This window comes from Pseudopipra pipra, chromosome 9 (assembly GCF_036250125.1).
Source record: "Pseudopipra pipra isolate bDixPip1 chromosome 9, bDixPip1.hap1, whole genome shotgun sequence".
Lineage (NCBI taxonomy): Eukaryota > Metazoa > Chordata > Aves > Passeriformes > Pipridae > Pseudopipra > Pseudopipra pipra.
The window spans coordinates 17,772,906-17,793,365 of NC_087557.1; the positions used below are offsets into that span (position 1 = coordinate 17,772,906).

Below are 20,460 nucleotides of genomic sequence, written 5' to 3' on the forward strand. Positions count from 1 at the left end.
TTGGAGTTGATGATCTTAGAGGTCTTTTCCAACCTTAATGATTCCATAATTCTATGATTTGAGTGTTCTTGCTGTGTCTAGTTATTCAGCCACAAGTTGCTTCATTGTCCTGACTAAAATGTGAAGAATAGGAGAAGGAAAGAACTGGAATTTAGGGGTTTCTTACAAGAAATCTTCATGCAAGTGCAGCACTAAAATTCATGAAAATTTCAGGAAAACAGGCTTATTTGTAACAGGAAGGTTTCCCAGAGACCAGGGGATGTGGTGATTGCAAACTGAGGAGTCATAGAGATTCTCAATTAGTGGCAAATGGAGTTCAAACCTGCTTTTAATAACCCTCATAAGCACATTCTAATTTTTCTATGTATTTGTCATAAAAACTAATTATTATGTCCAAGCCATAAAAAGAAGAATAAGATTCTATTTCCTGTGTCATGTCAGTGATTTTGAGATATTCCACAAGTTAATGAAATCAATCTGCATATTAGGAAAGCAAAATTATGCATTATTGTGTCTGCAGAGAGAAATCAATGCTTCATCTGATTTTTTCAGTCTTTACAGCAGAGGGCTCAGGCCATGAAGGTCCCTGATGTGTCATTACAGCAGGGTGGGTCAGAGATGCAGGTGATGATCTCGCCCTGGGAAAGGCAGCTTTCCTGTGTGCTGTGGACAGGCTGTCCATTGCCACGGGGTGAGAAGACTTTTAGGGCTGTACCACTGGCCCTGACTACCTTGGCCACTTCAGAGGAACCACTTCTTGTACCAGCATGTCTGTCCCATGCCCCCATCGCTGCCGCACCCAGGAGCAAATGGGGACTGAGCAGGGACCTGCTCCATCTGTCTGTGGGATGAATTGCTGGAGGTTGTTAGCCCAGGTCGAGACCTGATGAGTCACATCGCTGATAAACATCTCAAAAAAGCCCCGCCAACAACATATTTTGCATTTTCACAGCTATATTTAGATATATTTAAATGAGATTTGGTTTTGAAATTTGAAAAGGCAGATGCACAGAAAATATTACAGAACCTGTGTGTACGTGGAAAAAATCATGTATTCAAAGATGATCTGGAGAAGCTCTTCAGAGATCTGGAGATGGTCACGAGTTCTTAGTGCACAGCACCTAGGGGTGGGCAGTGTGTGGTGGGAGGAGGACCGTGGTGTCTCCACCACCTTTCACTGAGGACACACTGCCCACATTGCCTTTATGTTCAGCTCCCTGTAGTTGTTACTGGGGGAGGTGCTGAGACCTTGGCACAGGTTAGAGGAGCTGTGGCTGCCCCATCCCTGGAAGTGTCCAAGGCCAGGTTGGAAGGGGCTTATGTGGCTCAGTGGGCATGGGGGTATTTGGTCGAAGATTTGACGTGATGATCCTGGAGGGCTTTTCCCACCTTAATGATTCTGTGACTGATGGTTTCTACTGTGACATGTTTTCCTCTTGTGTTCTTGTTACCTCTCACCTTTTCCATATGACTCCTGTAAGAAGGGAGTCTCCATGTTCTCCTCAGCTACCCTGGAAATACTGTGACAAGGTCTCTCTTAAACCTTCTTTTCTCATGGCTGAATGACCCCAGTTCTCTCAGCCTTCCCTCTCACAGTAGCTTCCCAGGCCTTTGGTTACACACCTTGTCTGAAATGGAAAGGTTCTCATTTAAAAACATTAAAAAGAGAAGTCAGATTACTGCAAAGTACTTTTCATGTTGAACCCCTGCACAAAATTTACTTGGGAGTTTAATTCCTTTTTCATCCTTGTTTATTATCTCATTTCTTCTACCTCTCGTTAATCCATTTACTGAATAAATGTTTATTCGCTGCTATATTTAATTTTTTTCTGACCTTCTCAGCTGCCACGTGAGATGGGTGGAAGGCTGTAGTTGTTGAAATGTAGAGGAGCTCTGTGATGGGTTTAATCTGCACTCGAGGCTTGGCAGAGCAGATATGAAATGCTAAATCTGCTCATAGATCAGAGTCTTTAGAGGTATCAGAAGAAATATGTATGCAAAATAAACATTTCTTAATTCTTAATAAATATTAACATTCCATTGTGTTCATGCATATATATTTAAGTCATAATTACTAAATTCCACAGATTTGAGTGATCTGAATGTAATGATCCCTATCAGTCAGTAAATAGCAGAAAAATTAGCAGCATACTGATATACCAGAAATCCTGATTTGTCTCACACTGTGAGGTTCCAGAAATACTGTGGAAGCCAATTTCTATCATGGGAAAGAAAATCTTCCTGGGAAGTCATTGATAATAATAACATCAACAATTCTCCACGAGTACCAGATCATATTGTGTCATTTATGTAATTTACAGAATTACATTATACAGCAGGACTACATGTTTGTGCTTATTTATGTTATTTTAATTGATGTACATCTCTTATTCATTTCTTTTCTAATTCTATTTTGGAAATGAATGAATGAATGATGTGACCTGCTCAGTGTCATTGTAATGACACTACTAGGTTTTATTTCATTTCCTTGCTGTAAAACCAAGATTAAAGAGGAGCCCAGTCAATTAGGAAATGAACAAAGCACATACTTAAGAGAAAATCACTTAATCTGCACTCTGTAAGTCTGGAAAACTCTTCACCTTCAACCATGTCATGGGTCCAATCTTCCCTTAGAAAGACTGTAAAATTCCGGAGGATCAACCTCAAACCCAAACAAAAGCCTGCACATTTCTCCTGCATCAGACCTTCTTGGCTTCAGGAAAGTCTGGAGAGGGTTTTTTCTTTAGAGAAATTCACACTGAAAGCCAGAATTCTTGCTTTCATTGCTGGGACCCCGAGTTCCCTTTCTCCCTTTGTAACATTACAAGTAAAGCATTCCCTTAAGGACAGGCCATTTAATGCTTTACATCACTTTCCATCCACATGGAACTCTGTTCTCTGATGCCCAGGTGTATAAATAGTACAGAAAATGGGGTTAGTGAAGAATTCTGCTGATGAAATCAAAGAAAAAAAAATCCAGCTTATTTTTTTCTTAGCCCTGGTGCTGCTGGGGGCCTCAAAGCAATATGAGACAACAGAAATAAATGTATTTTAGTCTTCTGCAGGAGAAGATACAACTCTCCAAGTACACACAGGCAGGATGTAACAGGCATCTTGATTTTTAAAAGTACAAGAACAATTTCATTTTCTCTTCTTTACACACTGTCACGAGCAAGCACAGCCTTTCAACAAGAGCATCCATCTTTCCTGGGAAATCGAGAGCAACCCCTGCTTTGCACAAAACAGAGGGAAGTGCTGCTTTCTCAGTTGCAGCATTTAGAATCCAAGGCTGAGCTCTGCAAACCTGATGAAAATAGTTGTGCTCACACCTCACTGAGGGTTTGCACAGTTGCATTTCAACACCTGCCTGTAATTTTATCCCAAAGGTGATCCAGCTATCCCAGCTCTCCCAGCAAATCCAGGTATCCCAGCTCTCCCAGCCAGCTCTCTGTGCTCTGCTGGGATTGTACTGAGTCAGCAGCTTTCCATGACCCCTTTCTCCTTGTTTCATTCCAGTGTCTCCCAAGATATTCCGCATCTCCAGTGACATCACTGTGAACGAAGGCAGCAACGTGACCCTGGTGTGTCTGGCCACAGGGAAGCCGGAGCCTTCCATCTCCTGGAGGCACATCTCCCCGTCTGGTGAGTGTGGAGCTGCCACCCCAACGGGGTTAGTGTTTTGGGGAGTCACAAGTGGGACGAGTGGCAGCATTTTTGCCTTAAAAAGTGCTTGTCTAATGGGACCTTTAGAAAAGAATCTTCTTCAGATTTTGGGTGAGATCAGGGAAAACTCGGATACTACTGTAACACACAAATGAAGACATAAGGGCCTCTTAAATATGAATAAGTATGTTTTAACAGGCTGCAGACATGGACCACACAATTTCAATTGAAATCCAAGCAAGGACATAATCAGGAACACACAGCACTCTCTAGAAATGGGAATGAAAGTTAAACATATGAACACATCATGTAATAGATTTAATTTACTGTCATTTATTTTACTGTAACTACAGATGCAGGGTAGGATTTTTGGGGTGTCCTGTGCAGAGCCTGAAGCTGGACTCAGTGATCCTCATGGGTCCCTTCCAATTCAGGATATTCTAGGATTCTATACCATTGAATGATTATTCCTTGATGCAGCACAGCTTATTGGAATGGTTTTAATGAATGAAGTAAATGATATTTAGGAAAAATTGCAAACAAAATGGCAACTAAAGGTATCACTTCTGTCTGATATTTCCATTTATACTTTTGATTCCTCATAACATATTTAAAGAAAAGTTCTGGCTAATGTTGTAGGCATCTCTCCACTGTTGGCTTGGTGTACAGCCACCAAAGCTGCTCCCTGGGAGCAAAGCAGGGTCTGTGGAGAGATCCCCACTCCCTATCTCTGGAAATTAGGATGGATTTGGTGTTCCTGGGAGGAGCTGCTCCCTGCTCCCAGCTGGCTAGACTGGCATTGCACTGGTTCTTTTACAGGGACTCTACAGTCATGATTGATTTTGCAATGAAAGGCTTTCTTTGCTCCCACAACTTTTATAAAATCCGTGTAATTGCAGGGAAGGAGGCTTTCATGGACTGTCACAGCCTCTCATAATCCTGAGGAACAGTTTGCTTTACAAAGCAAGATCTGGAAAAAAAAGGTCACTTTTGACCTTTAAGACAATGACAATGAATTTGGCTTGGAGTGTCCATCAAGGGACTCGAGGAAAAATTCAGTTGTAGCAGAAAATGGATTTTAACTAAATGTCAAATAAAATTTTATTAGAAGCCATGGTGATACTTTAGAGTAATAGCTTAAAGCATTGAGTGGCTGCAGAAAGGAGCTCTTATAATGTTCCTGGAGAGGGATAAAGCAGAAAAGGAGAATTAGTGCACTCAGGCTGCAGGAGAGGTTGAGGAATAGGCAGTCTCCTCTTGAATTCAGGCAAAATGAAAATCTGGTACCTGGGGACATGGGTGAGTGGTGGCCTTGGCAGTGCTGGGGCGATGGTTGGACTCGATGAGCTTACAGGGTTTTTCAACCTTAATGACTCCATGAAAATTAATGCAGGTAATCAGAAGGGCTTCCAGTGAGCCCCTGGCTCTGTATCTTGACAAAAGGGCTGCGAATGACGAAAGGTGTGCTCATCCATTACCACAGTGAGAACTGAAAATGGAATTTGAGGCAAACACTCTTGGAAGATCTTGTGGAACGGGGAGAGACAATGGGGGTGCTCAGGGTGCTCCTGCCAAGTGCCTAGCAGAGCAAAGTGTGGGTACACAGGAGGTATTCCCACAGGAGCTGTTCCCACCACTTAAAGTCTAAGGGCAGGCAGGTATAGCCTCTCTTTGTTTTCCCTTTAGGTGTCAAATTCTTGCTTCACTCTGCCTTCTCACCGCTTCTTGGAAGTGGATATGAATAGAATCCCAGAATCTCAGACTGGTTTGGGTTGAAAGAGACCTTAAAGCTCATCCAGTCCCACCCCCTGCCACAGGCAGGGACACCTTCCACTATCCCACGTTGCTCCAAGCCCTGTCCAACCTGGCCTTGGACACTTCCAGGGATGGGGCAGCCACAGCTTCTCTGGGCAACCTGTGCCAGGGCCTCCTCACCCTCACAGCCAAGAAATTATTCCCAATCTCTAATCTAAATCTCTCCTCTTTTAGTTTATAGTGCCCATGGGAGACAAAAAAGAGGCAAAGGTACCACAGACTAGGCAGGGACGTCTCTGAGAGGAGGGAGAGTTCCCAGGCTGACGCAGCACATCAGGACAGCCCAGGCAGAGATGCCCTGATAAGCCTCAGTGCTGAGGTCTGGCAAATTCATTGCAGATGCCATGTCACAGACCTGCATCCCCACAGACCCTCCTTTTCCAAGTGGTGGGCAACAAGGGGGAGCACTGGGACCTGGCACTCAGTGCTCTGCTCTGGGTGACAAGGTGCGGATTGGTCACACCTTGGACTTGATGGCCTTGGAGCTCTTTTCCAGCCTCAGTGATTCTGAGATTCTGTGCCTTGAGACGTGCCTTGGGTGTCCCCTGTTTGATTAATGGACACGGCTCGATCTGGAATGGGAGAACACAGGATCCAAATAACTTCTTGCGCAAAAATCTTGTAAAATGTGATGGAAACAAAGGTACAATTTCCAGCACATGTTCTGCTAGTGCAACAAATAAAGAAGACTTCTTCCATTCCAGTAACACTTCTGTGCTCAGGTGCATGTTCCGGGTGCAGACAGTTACAAATGGCTCTCATAGCCCAGGGAACATCAGCCTGGCAAACACAAAGCCTGGATTTATTAGAAAAGAAAATGCAAGAGAGCTGCAAACATCAGGTCTCTGTAATGGTTTATATTCTGGCTGCAGCACCTCACCTCTCTCTAAACATCAGCTTCATCTGCACTTTCTAATTTCTCCCAGTTTTCCCCTGTAATTCCCAGTGGCACTAATGAGGCTCACAGGGAAGCGTCGCGTCTCCAATCCAGCACTAAATTATATTAACCAAGCATATTTAGAATATTCTCAAATTGTTTGTCAAAGCTGCTGCTAAAAGATAAGGAACTGAAATCTCTGAATACAAATGACTCAATGTAGACTAATTCCAGGATATGATCATGATTTACATCAGCGCAGCCTTGACTTGCACGAGGTTGGATTCAATTTTTTGGAACACGAGATAAATTGAACCTTTCGTAGGAATAAAAATAAAATACATTTTGAGGTGATTTTTAAGCTCAGTCTGTAAATCATTGGCCTGGAATCTTTATTGTGCATGTTTAACTTGCAGTCATTATGTAAATGCTTTCATTATATAAATATTCATTACACAGCCCCATTATGTAAATGCAGCAAATCTCCACACTCAGCGGAACGCTCAGGCTGCAGTTTGTAATCTGGAAATCTGTATTGTTGAAATGTCACCCGAATAAATTGCAGGTATTACTTATTTTGTTCTGACATTTCAGAGCAAAGTGCATCATCGATAGTTTAAGAATGAAACCAGAATGCTAAAGAATTCAGTTCTGACACAACTCCAGCTTTAGCACTTGTATGTCCAACCTGTGTGTGTGAGTTACACTGAGGGTTTGGCTAAGCTCTGTCGGCAGCAAAACTAGCAAAAGACATTCAGAAATCTTTTGATAAAATGTTTCTGCTTTCCAAAGTTCAGGTGCTGTTATGTCAAAATTCTTTTCCACTTTCATTTTGACAAAAGTTTCCAAAGGGGAGGTTCTCCAGCTGCAGAGGGATTGGAATGCTCAGAGGGTGCAGTGACAGGACAAGGGGGAACAGCTTTAGGCTGAAGGAGGGGAGATTTAGATGGGATATTGGGAAGGAATTCTCAGCTGTGAGGGTGGTGAGGCCCTGGCACAGGTTGCCCAGAGAAGCTGTGGCTGCCCCATCCCTGGAAGTGTCCGAGGCCAGGTTGGATGGGGCTTGGAGCAACCTGGGATAGTGGAAGGTGTCCCTGCCCATGGCAGGGGGAGGAACAAGGTGGGCTGTAGGGTTCATTCCAACCCAAATCAGTCCAGGATTCTATGATCCCTGGTTACTTCCAGTTCCATATTTTCCAGTTCTTCCCTGCTCTCTTGCTCCTTTTCTCACGGTTATATCTCCATTGTTCCCAGTCCAGCTTTCAGTTACTTTCCCAAACAGGATGATGATCTGGATGCAGGGATGCATTTGGAAGAATAGATTTTCAGAAACTGTGAATTTAGCTGGATAAACACAGATCTTCCCACATTGAGTGGAAGGCAGATCCTGGCACCAGAACACCCATTGTTCATTCTGTCCGGGTTCCAGGGAATGATGACACAGAAACATTTCCAGTATAACCCAACAAACCACCAAAAGCCCTGTAAGAACTGTTTAGCATGTGCAAAATAACAGATTTTTCACCAACACTGAGGAAACCAGTGGCAGTGCTCACTAAGCAGAAATTAGGCTGAGTTTAGACTTGAACATGTCCATATGATGGCTCCTCTCCCTCCTCTCCCTCTCCCTTTCCCTCTTCCATTTGCCACGTGTGCAGGATGTGATAGGACTGAAGGCACTCTAATGCCCCTCCTGCTGCTCCTGGACAGCCCTAAAGCTGTGGAGATATATTGCATTAATGTATCATCACAGCCTGACCATGTATTAGTGCAATTCATCTTCAGAGCTCTGCAATTACCGGGCTGGGCTGGTGGGGAAGGAGCTTCAGAGCTGATTCCATTGCGGACAAAAGGCGCTGCCAGTCCCTGGGCTACAGGACCCTTCCTCAATCCCGCTGCACAACACTGAGGTCCTTCTCTGAGGGAGAAGCAAAGAGGGTTTTTAAAAACTCTCCCTAAATGCTGAGAAACAAACAAAGCTTGACCTGAGCCAGGCAATGTCAAAGATTCTGTTCCACTTGCCCTTCTGCTGCAGAGCCACTGCCTCTCAGATGTGTGCACACGTGACAGAAATGAGAAGTGTTTTGTTCAAGTGCAAGTACTTCACACGTGGATTTTCAGGCTGAAAATACTTAACTGACACGGATTATTATCAGATTCCAAGGGCTTTGTGTGTGTACGAATGGTGAAATCTTTTAAAATCCTCCATCCCTCACTTAAAAATAGGTTTAAAAGTGAAAGTTTTAGAAACATGAGTTTCTATCTTGTTTCTTTTTTTCTTACTAAGTTCTAAACATGGAGCAGATATTGCTGGTGAAGTCATTTCACACCAGTTTCCCCTCATGCCAGTGTAATTGTGCATTGTGTCATTTGTGATCAGTGAGAAGCTGGTCTCCTCCAGCCTCCCCTTGGCTGCTGCATGTGCACAGTGAAGCTGCTCTCAGCACCGACCATGTCATATGAAGGATTTTGCTGTCGAACTGCATTTCCCAACTTTGGAATTCCAAATTCAATTAGCAGTGTGTCAAATAGCCTGGCAATCTTGCTGGCTGGAACGACCTCTTTTCTCAAGCTTTGTCACAGATAGCTCAAAACCAGTGATTATTTTCTCCTGGTTCACTGAATCCTGGAATGGTTTGGGTTAGAGGGAACCTTAAAGCTCATCTCCTTCCAACCCCCCCTGCCATGGGCAGGCACACTGTCCACTATCCCAGGTTCCTCCAAGCCCCATCCAACCTGGCCTTGGACACTTCCAGGGATGGGACAGCCACAGCTTCTCTGGGCAACCTGTGCCAGGACCCCACTTTCAGTGGGAAGAATTTCTTCCTTATATCCAGTCTAAACCTATTCTTTGCCAGTTTGAAGCCATTCCTTGTCCTGTCACTCCAGGCTTTTGTGATTAGAATGGTTCAAGTTGAAAAGGACCTTAAAGATTATCTTGTTTCAACTCTCCTCTATCAAAGAATTCTTTTTCAACCACCTTTTTTACTGTTCATGGGTTTGGGTTTGCAGCGCCTGGAGCTGCTGTTCCCAGTCACTTTGTCAGCTGCTGGGGAACAGCCCTAAAGGCAGTGAGGGGCTTACTCTTATGGAACTTTCCCTTCATTGAGGTGACGTCTTGCAGGAGATGGTCTTTTGGGGCTGGAGACAAAGGGCTCACAGGCTGGGGGATGAAGTGGGATCCTGTCCCAGTGAAGACAATGCCACGCAGTCACCTTCCTAACGGGAGGAGATTTATTGCTGCATTAGGTCCAAAGCAAAGCTGGTTCCTTTTAGGCGCCTGAGCAGCAGAATGTGAAATGATTCAGTGATTTGACCTGATGAGCGCTGACAGAGCTACGCCTCCCTCGTGCCATCATTACTCATCTTGCAGGGAACAGCTCCATCCCAGCGCTGGTGCAGTGCTCCCAGGTCAGGTGAAGCATTACCGGCCTGAACACAAACATCTGTTCCCGCAACTGAGCTGAAAGTGTTTGGAGAAGAGCCAGGGAACCTTCAGTGACAGACCAAGGCGGGGAGGATCAGCAGAGACAGGCTAAGACTGTCCCAGACCAGGGAGGGTTTACCTGTGCCACGGGAGAGGGGCCAGGCAGGAGAGGCCTGTCCAGAGCCGTCAGCTCTGCTGCCACTCACGCACCCCTGGGATCTGCCAGCACTCTCCAGGACGACTTTGGGAGGGAGGAAGGACAGGGATGTGGTCTCCAGAGAAACCTCTACGTGGCCTCTTGGCTGCGTGTTGTACTTATTGGCACCAGCTGGTTTCAGAGAACCTGGACCTCCCAGCCTGAGTTGGGAGAGGCCATAAAGCCCATCTCATTCCACCCACAGCTTCTCTGCCACAACCTGTGCCAGGGCCTTACCACTCTCAAAGGGAAGAATTCCTTCCCAGTATCCCATCTAACCCTGTCCTCTGGCAGTGGGAAGCCATTCCCACTTGTCCTGTCCCGGGTTCCAGCAGGAACCTCAATGCCAGCATTGAGGCATGCCTGACAAAGATCAGATAATTTAGAGCTCACATTCCTTGGGGCTTTACCAAGCCTTTGTGTCCTGCTACTGAATGACTTAATAGGGAACATCCGTCCTTTTCCTGCCTTGTTGTAAACTTCTCTTTCTGTGCCCTCTGAGGAAGCAGCTTGAGGTTTACTGCTCTGTGGTGGGTGGTTTACACAAAACCATAGCTTTGGATTTTTACCTTGAACAGGGATTCCTGCTTCTCCCAACTATCAGTGGTGTACAGGACCCCCAGGAGTCAGGGAATCTCCCAGCCTGGAGGCTTGGCACAGTGCCCTGTTAACACCAAAGGCACAGCACCAGGGCTTGGGCTGTGGCTGCACGTCCCACCGCTCCCTCCTGCCCAAGTGCTTCCTTGGTTGCATCCTGGGCGTGGATGAGCATGTTCCTGGAAAACACCTAAAACATGCATCCCCTGGGACTCATGCTCAGGGGGCACTCAGGGTGTTCTGTCAGGCCTTACGTGAGGAACATGATGTGCATGGGGCAGCTGAACATGCCAGCGATGGGCACGTGGGAATTGCGTGAATAAGGAGCAGGGCCATCCTACAACCCCTCAGGGACTTAAAGATTTGTGATTAATATTTTATAGGCATTTAATGGCCTGGCTCGTGATCCTGGAGGGCCATTTCTCTGTTGATAAAGGCTTGGCATGTCAGTAAATCAATGGTTCCCTCATATCAAACACAGGGCTGGCAGCTTCCCAAGAGCTCCAGGGGAACAGTGTGGAGCTCTGCACAGAGTAATGAGGGATTAATTAACAGTTTAAAGACAGCACAGCAAACACAGCACCCAGGATAAACTGCTGGGTGGGTTTCTTCCCTTTGCCTTTGTACAAGCAGTAAAGTGACTTCCAAAATCACAGGTCTCCCTTAGAAAAGACGGTGCCTTCTGGTTTTAGGTTATGGGAATTTTGGCCTTTTCTTTTTAACGAGACTTGTAAGTACCATTCTTGGGAGATTTAGCATTAGGATCCAATTAAGTGACATTTAGTACCACAAGCCATTACTCTGGGGTGAGGTGGCATTGCACTGTGGTCAGGGCATTTCTGAGGAAGACTTCTCAGAAAAATGTCATTTTAATCAGGACTGTTCCAGAAGTTTGGCCATCCCTGCAGGAACAATTAAAGGTATTCCCAGGAATCCTCAGATCTTCTTAAAATCTTTAAAAGAATATTCTTGTTAAAGTACAGTTGTCAGAAGAATATTCAGTTTAAGATGGTCAAATAATTGGGGGCTTGTGAAGGAACTGAGAAACAAGAGCACAATTACAGTTTGGTGAAATACAAACTAAAACTGTCCAAAATCATTGCACAGAAAAAAGTATGATTATTTTTTTGACAATTTTATAACAAATGGAAAGTATTTTTTACTTTTCAATAAAAGTAGATGAACTCATTAATAACTCATAAAATGCAATGAGAATGAGAATTTTAATACAGGCTGAGCTTATTCCCACAGATATTAGTTCATTTTTATGTGAGAAATATTGCACTTTTGAGTGAGCAGTGTATGACTCTCAGGAGATATTTCAATGAAACAAAGTCTTTAATGTTCAGAACCAAACCAACTTTTCACTCTCTTTTTACTTCCTTTGTACAACATCCCTCATGTTTTTTTGGGAGATCCTGGTCTTTTGAACCAAGCATGACAAATCTGGGACTTGCACAAAGTTTTCTAGAGAAACGTAACAGATAATCTTTAAAATGCATCAAGATGCTCTTATTTTCCCTCTGGGGGCATCTGCTCCTCCTTCATATTCAGCTGGAATTTCCTGAGCATCAGTTTCTGCCCATTGCCTCTTGTGCTATTACTTGGTACCACAAGTGTTTACTGTGGTCATCCCGACCATACCTGCAGTTCCTCCTGCTTTAATTCCCAGAATCATTTCTTCTGGGCATTTTTATTAATAAATCATATTTTAAACATACTAATAGTGCTTTTTTGGATGTATATTTTACAAAAAACATGGTGTAGCTTTTGAGTGATTCGAAACAATATGGAAAAAAAAATTCATTAGTGATTCATTTAGCTTTAGTTATGCTTCCAGTTTCAACAAACTGCCAACAGGAGAGTTGTATCAAATGGGAGCCGTCAACAAATGTATTTGAACCAAACAGATAATCAGTACAGATATAGGAAGAGGAGGAAGGAATGTTATAAAACTGTCAGACCACCTGAGACCACAGTCCTTTACCCCAGGGCGAACATCCATGTGGCCCTGTTGAGACTCCTCCTGCCCCATCCCACCTGCTCCCCATCCTTCCTGCTCCCTATTCCTCCTGTTCCCCATCCCTCCTGCTCCCCATACCCAGAGCGCCCTCAGCCTCCATCTGACTGACAGACCAAGGCTCTTCCAAAAGCCACCGTAGGCACTGGCCTTTATTGGGAATAATTAGCCCCTTCCCAAGAGCCAAATGCCCACATTAAGTCCTATGAATTATAAATAGCTCAAGTGAGATTTAATCACGTAGCTTTCTTATTAAAAAGATCATTGCCCAGTTCTTCCTTACACAGTTTTAATTTAGTCTTTTTTAATTTTCTGTGGTCATCACAGAGTTTTGAACAGATCCACAAAGATCAGAGTGAGGTCTGATATACAGGAACATCAATATCCATATATGACATGCAGGTCAAACCTATCTCAAGAGAGGTTACTTTTTTCTTTCAAAGTAACATCTAGTTTACTGGATCTTAAATTCACAGAATCCCAGACTGCTTTGTGTTGGAAGGGACTTCAAAGTCCATCCAGTTCCACCCCCTGCCATGGGCAGGGACACCTTCCACTACACCAGGTTGCTCCAAGCCCTGTCCAACCTGGCCTTAAACACTTCCAGGGATGGGGAGTCCACAACCTCTCTGAGCAACATCGGGTATTAAAATGGAGCTGGTTCTCCTTTACGTTAATTCTCAGCTGCTAAGGAGGAAAGGTCAGTCCATATTCTGGAGTATGAGCCAACCATGTGTTCCTTGGCATGAAGTCAGCAAAGAAAGGAATTAAACTTGCTCCAAGCCATACTAAGTCCATGATCTCAGACTCTAGGGCAGCCTGGCAATGGCTCTGTACAGGGAAAGAATCTGGTGTAACTGTAGAGAATAGGGAAAACTGAAATAACTCCTTTTGTAGGACCAACTCCACCTTCTCCACACTATGCTCTCGATAACTGGCTGAGATTTACATTGCTCACACTGGGAGAACACACAGCTCTCCAAACGCCAGCCTCTGAACCCCCTCCAGCCCCTGGAACTTTCAGCTTTGTTATTCTCTGTTCCCATCTCTTGTCTTTTAACTCCTTACAAAATTGTTCCACCTGTTTTACAGTTCATAAACTGGGACTATATTGTAGTTATATAATATCCTAGTGAATAAAGAAAAAATAAAAATAAATCCCCCTTGGTTCAGCTGAAGTCCTCAGCCATTTTTGGAGCTTCTCTGGACTTGCACCAGATTTTTGATTGGACTGACTCATGTTTAACACCAGGGAGGCAAGTGCTGCCCTTGCAGAACTCCTCCATCCAAGGCTGTGAGAATGGGTCCATATGGCCATGCGTGTGTGTGTGCTGCACCTGTGCCAGAAACCACAGGTGTGGTGAGAAAACACGGATATAATCTTATGTTCTCCTGAGGAATAAAAGTGTAAGGATTTATCAGACGTCAGATCACACATCAGTGGCAGAAAATAGACATTCAAGCTTAGTTTCACAGGCATTTCCCTTCCTGGAGAACCTAGTTTCCTTACCTGTGCTGTCCAGACGTGATTACTTAGGTATCTGTATGTGTATCAATAATCTAGTTAAGAGATCTTCTGAAAATCCCATCAGGAATGGCCTTGGATGTGGGGCACCTGCACGTTTATGTTACTTTTACTTCAACCAATGTTTTTTTCTCATCTTTCATCAAAGTTCTTGGCTGACACGACTTCAGGCTGAGGGACTGCTGCTAATGAACCTTCAGATTTCCTTTTCCCAGGTACAAAGCCTGAGGAGTATTTTGGCTTGATGGCCAGAAAAGGCAGCCAGAAGTATTTCCAATCTCTTGATAAGTCTATAAAATGCTTGTGGGCTGCAGAAGAGCAGAACAAGGGTTGGTTACTCAGGACTGTAATAGATCACAGGAAAAAACAGTGAGAAAACTGAGATATCTCCTGAAACTCATCTTCTTTCCCCAATGTCTTCATCCACAGTTTATTCTCCTGCTGCTTATGGATCCCCTTGCCTCAGCTGGATGTTCATGTGATGCAGCATAAATACACATACATATACTTATGCACAGATCCCTCCCACAGCTCAGTGCATGTGCTCTCACATGATCCACGTGCTCCCACACAGCCCTGGGAGATCTCTGGAACTAAGAACAGGCTGAGGAAGGGGCATCACAGGGCAGGCGAATGGGGGAAATGAAACAGGATATCAGTGTATTCCTTAAGAGTGTTCATCTCTTGTATTTACTAAGAGTTTACTTATGTGAGCTGGATGTAACATTTCGGAGGACATGAGGGTTTAAAATGCCTTAATTTGAAGATTTTGGAATGTGTGTGTGAGTTGCATAAAATCACGGATCTACCCAGCACTATCAAAATACAAGAGCATTTGCAGCATAAATGAGAGTCAGAGCTCAGCATAAATCTGTATAAATACAAGGGTCATGGAAAGGACTCGTGCATTTTTGGGAATCATTCTAACAGGAATGGTGGTTTATTAAGTGGTGAATGGCTTGTGAGGAATCTAAACCAATGAACTGGCGGGCAGATGGAGGGAGGGGATTCTGCCCCTCTGCCCTGCTCAGGTGGGACCCCACTTGCAGTGCTGCCTCCAGCTCTGGGGTCCCAGCACAGGAGGGACATGGAGCTGTTGGAGCGAGTCCAGAGGAGGTATCAAGAGGATCAGAGGGATGGAGCAGCTCTGCTGTGAGGGAAGGCTGAGAGAATTGGGATTGTTCAGCCTGGAGAACAGAAGGCATCGGGGTGACCTAATTGCGGTCTTCCAGGACATGAAGGAGCTACAAGAAAGATGGAGAGAGACTACTTACAAGGGCCTGGAGTGACAGAACAAGGGAGAATGGCTTTAAACTGCCAGAGGGCAGGGTTAGATGGGATACTGGGGAGGAATTCCTCCCTGTGAGGGTGGTGAGGCCCTGGCACAGGTTGCCCAGAGAAGCTGGGGCTGTTCCATCCCTGAAAGTGTCCAAGGCGAGGTTGGATGGAGCTCTGAGAAACTTGGTCTAGTGGAAGGTGTCCCTGCCCACAGCAGGAGAGATTGGAACTGGATGATCTTTAAGGTCCCTCCCAAATCAGGCCATTCTGTGGTGTGTTGACATTTAACCAGAAGTTTAGAGCAGAGAATATTTGGTTTTACCTCAACTCCAAAACACAATTAAGTTTTAATAAAATTCCAAGTAGTTGGAGATGTATTTTGTTTCTTTTTCTCCGAGGGATACATCATAAATTTATCTCAGATTCAGTGTACTGGGCTACCCCGGCAGGCGGTGGAGTCCCCATCCCTGGTGGTGTCCAAGGAACAACTGGACGTGGCACTCAGTGCTCTGGGCTGGGTGACACTGTCGTTGTCGGGACGGACACCACACTGGGATTTCATGCAGAAAAGCCTTTATTTCATATAAACATGGACAATTTATAGTCTCCCCTAGCCAGTGTGTTTCACCACCATCGGTGCCCTTACTACATACACATCTTAAGACTGGCTGCTCTATAGCTTCTGCAACTCAGGGTCGCTCAGCAAACAGTCCAGGCTCTCTGGCTATCACAGCTGCTCCACAGCACTGTCCTCCCTGTCCACCTTCTCATCTTCGTTGTTTATATTCTTTCACAACTTCACAGCTGCAACCACTCAAATTCAGGGCCCAAGCTGTCCACAGCTCAGTTGCCTCCCACATGACACGTTGGGGAATGGGCACAGGTTGGACTCAATGGTCTGGGAGGGCTTTTCTGACCTCAGTGATTCTGGGATGCTGTACAATGTTTTGGTGCCTACCATATATCCAGGGAAGCACTGGCATTGGAGAGCATTACAATTGCATCATTTTTAGTTATTTTTAACCTGACACAAGAGGGAATTTTGCATTTTATATAATTTTCGCAGCATTTGAACCAAAGTGGAATTGCTGGAAGGTCTTTCCTTTCTGTGGGCCAATGCCCCTGTGCAGGAGGGACTTTGCATCCCTCTCTACTGCTCAAAGTGAGAGGAAATACAGTTTTCCTGGGAATTGCTTCAGCCTGGCCAAAGCAGAGCAGGATGGGACCATGCTGCACCTGCATGGGAACAGCAACACCTGCTTTGTTTGGGGAAGGGGTTCTTTATCATTTATTCCATGAACATGGAAGAGAAAAAAAAATCATGCAATTAAAAATCCTTATGCAATTCCTCATGTCCCATAAACTATTTCACTGCATGTTATGAATATTCACTTCAATCCACACTAATTTTCCTATTTCAGTCTTATCTTTCTACTTCCCACCACCAGTGCTCACTTGGGCTCCTCCCCGTGACAGACACATCGTCATGTGCATGTTAATGAGCTGCCGTGCTGAACGATGTGATAATTGATGTTCTGAACCTTGCACACTTTAAAACATTAATTCATGAGCAGATAAGCAAATTAATTCACCACCATGATGGACATGACATAACCAAGCTCCTGCTTGGTCCTCACTGCCCACTCTGGGTTTTTTTCAGTGCTCCACAAGCCACACAGTTATTAACAGTCAATTAAAGGCTTGTCTGGGTGGGAAAACACTTACAGCAAGTCTTTTAAACCTTTAGACCTATAATTTCCAGCATCTGTGGTCATGGCTGTTGTGATATACTGTGTTAAAATAATAATTATATTTAACACTTTTTTGTTTATTATGTGGTGGGTGCTTTGTGAGGAATCTAAACCACTTACTTGGCCATCACGTGGGGAGCTCTGCTTAAAAGACATGGAGAGATGAACTTGGAAGCAAAGAGCAGTTTTCATCTGAGGGATATCAGAGCACTCCCTGCACGGTGGAAACCACAGCAGGGAAGCACTAGCAGTTACTGGGATTTCGGGAGCTCCAGAAATGCCTATATCTGCTGTGTCAAGTGGAGTTAAAGGAGCTCTTGAATGGTGTCATTGTCACTGGTCTCTGAAACAATCTGTGTGTGCATTACAGGGCACTGAGGTTTTATGGACACAAACATTCCCTTTGATTTCCTGTTGTTTCCCAGCAGACAGACTTTGGCCTGTGCTCAGAATTGCTCACTCAGACTGTCCTTATTTCTGTGTAACAAGGCAAACACTGAGGATCCCCTTTCCTGGGTTTGGCTCCTTTGGGAAAGGAGAACTCTTCAGCAATTTTTTACTAATATGATGAAATTTTTATTAGGGCACAACATGTAAGCACTGAATGGGTGGTGAGCAAGCCTGGAAGAGCTTTTTCTTTGGAGGTAGGAAGGGTGATGACCCATTTTGCACCCATTGACCCCCATCACAGGTGATCAGCTGGTTCCCTCCAGGACATGCCTGGCTCTGGCAGCTGTGGGGGTTCACCATCCAGCTTCATGCTCTGCTGGTTGATGTAGCAAGGACGAATGGTCCCTGACCAGCGAAGGCAGCTGGGATGGGCAGTGGATGCTGCAACAGATCAGCTGCTCCAGTAATCGCTCATGGTCTCTTCAGGGGCTGGGCTCTGCCCAAGTGCAAACCATCAGCCCTAATGGATGCTGAAGCTTTTAAGGCAGGAATACCAGATTGCTTTGAGTTGGAAGGGATTTAAAGTACATCTAATTCTATAACCTCCTATGGGCAGGGACACCTTCCACTAGACCAGGTTGCTCCAAGAGGCATCCAGCCTGGTCTTGGACACTTCCTGGGGTGGGGCAGCCGCAGCTTCTCTGTTCTGTGAAGCCCATCAGGTGCAAATTACTCATGTATCTGAATGTGTCTGGGCATCACTGTGGGGCCGGGGCAGGAGAGAACCTTTGCTCAGCTCCAGGAGCTTGAGGGGGTTTTCAGCTCACCTCAGAGTGGGGTTTCTGGGTGAAAGCTGCAGCAGCTCCCGGCTCGCCTTGGATGTGTGTTAAATCCTCCAAATGCTGGTCAGGTATTGAAGCTTCCAGTAATTTCTTTCTGTTATTGTTTCATTTCAGCAAAGCCCTTCGAGAGCGGGCAGTACTTGGACATCTATGGAATTACAAGAGACCAGGCGGGGGAATACGAATGCAGCGCAGAAAATGATGTCTCAGTCCCAGATGTGAAAAAAGTAAAAGTCACAGTAAACTGTAAGTCATGTTGCTTCTTATTCCCTAAATCTGGTGGAGAAGCGGCGGAGAAGGAAAGTCTGGTGCAGTGGTGAAACTGTAGTGTTGGGGTTTGTGTCACAGTGGCAAAGGGAGCTGTGCTGTGTCATGGCCGGGTTGATGTCACCAAGGAGGTTGAGGTGCAAACCCTCTGTTGTGAGTCATTTTCTGAGTAGGTGCTGGTGGCTGCTGAGGTTGTTGGGCTGAGATTTTCCTGATTTAACTTGCCATGGTGTGCAATACTGTAAGGAGACAAGAAACTCTGTTTGGGTGATTGGATGAGGATCAGTCTCTAAGGAAATTTGAAATATTCCCAGGAGAGACAGCAGGTTGTTCATGTGGTTGCCCTCTGAAGGAAGAAGAACTTTACTGGCGTGTGGCTCTGCTGTGGGGATCCTGAGGGCGGTGGGGGACACCAGGAGCTTCCAAGGCCACCTGGTACCTGTCCCTGCAGCCTGTCAGGTTGGACCGCCTCAGACTTCCACGCCAAGGTGTTCTCAGCTTGGAGCTGAATTTGATTTAGCACTTGGTATGACGTGAAACATTCTTTTTCCCTCCAACATGTAAAGAAAATAGAGGAAAGAAAATGTGCCTAATTTCTCTTGTTCATTCTAACAGTTAATATTGTTTGATTAAGTTCAATTATCAAGCTTGTCATTTGTAACAGTTTCTGGCTTTAGAATTGCTGTGGCAGCTTTATTGGTCGCAAATGTCAGCATCGTGTCTCCTGCACAGACACTATCCTTGTTGATATGGGCAGCAAAGCCCCTGGTCCCCTGGTCACTGCTGGGGCCAGTTGTGTCATCAGGGCATTCAGGGGGCGTTCATTCATGACCAGACTGTCCTCATTTATGTGACACCAAGGCTCTTGTAGTTCGTGCTGTCCAGAAACATGGTGGATCAAGGCACTTACAGAACAGTTTGATGGTGTACTGGGTCACACAGGCTGCCGGATGACACTGCCCCGAGTTCGTGCTGCCTGGTGACACTGCCTGCAGGTCCTGAGGCTCAGGTGTGATGGGATGTGATCATCAGTCACAAGGACAGACTTGAACTGCAGAGCAGCTTGAGGAGCCTCACTCAGAGTCCATCGCTGTTGCTGCTTCTTTGCCCTCATTGATCTGTTTCCACCTATCTCAGCTTTGCTGCATTTCCAAAAACAGGCAGTGCTCTAAAAATCAGAGGCTCTGTGGGAGAGGGAAAACCACAGTGGATAGTGTCTGATGGAACAAGTGACCTTTACTTTCTGTGCAATGAGTTGCTACTGGAAGACTCTCAGTAAAAGAACCTGTGCAGACATTTGCTCAGGCCTGCCCTCGGTGTTATAGGTGACACCTTCAACAAACTGCTCTCCAAAATGGTTTGTGGCCATAACTCGCAGTAGGGAGCAAAAAGGTGGTGAGCTCAGCCTGGTTTTAGCAAAACAAATATTGCGTCTGTGTTATTTCATATCATGGGGATTTCAATTAGGGTGAGACCAGCTGTGTCATGTTCAGAGAACGGGAGAAGCTGCTAAAGCTGCTCAGTGGTTGCTTTCGTATTTGGGTTTTTTTAAGTAAGAAAAAGAGCACAATGGATGTGATAAACTCACTGAACTTTTCTTACATTCCAAGTCAAGATCTAGACATACATGAGTCCTAGTTTGGATGAAAGCACTAGCTTAGCTGGCCAGAGCCAAAACTGCAGTTTAAATGCAACACACAGCTGATGCCCTGGTTGGTGTGTGCCCTGTGCCCCAAGTCGTGCCTGAGCTGGAACTATTCCTGACCTCAGATCACTGTTTCCTTAACAGGGGTTTTGAGTCTGCCAGATGGC

General features: G+C 45.2%; 1 protein-coding gene across 2 annotated transcripts in view; it reads left to right on the plus strand.

Annotated features, from left to right (window-relative positions):
- The window catches only part of NEGR1 (neuronal growth regulator 1), a 233,956-nt gene that overhangs the window by 118,703 nt on the left and 94,793 nt on the right, over positions 1–20,460 (plus strand). For both annotated transcript variants that reach the window (XM_064664871.1, XM_064664872.1), the window contains exons 3-4: positions 3,517–3,642; positions 18,496–18,627. In XM_064664871.1, coding sequence (XP_064520941.1) covers positions 3,517–3,642; positions 18,496–18,627 — 258 coding nt within the window. The remainder of the gene's footprint in view (positions 1–3,516; positions 3,643–18,495; positions 18,628–20,460) is intronic.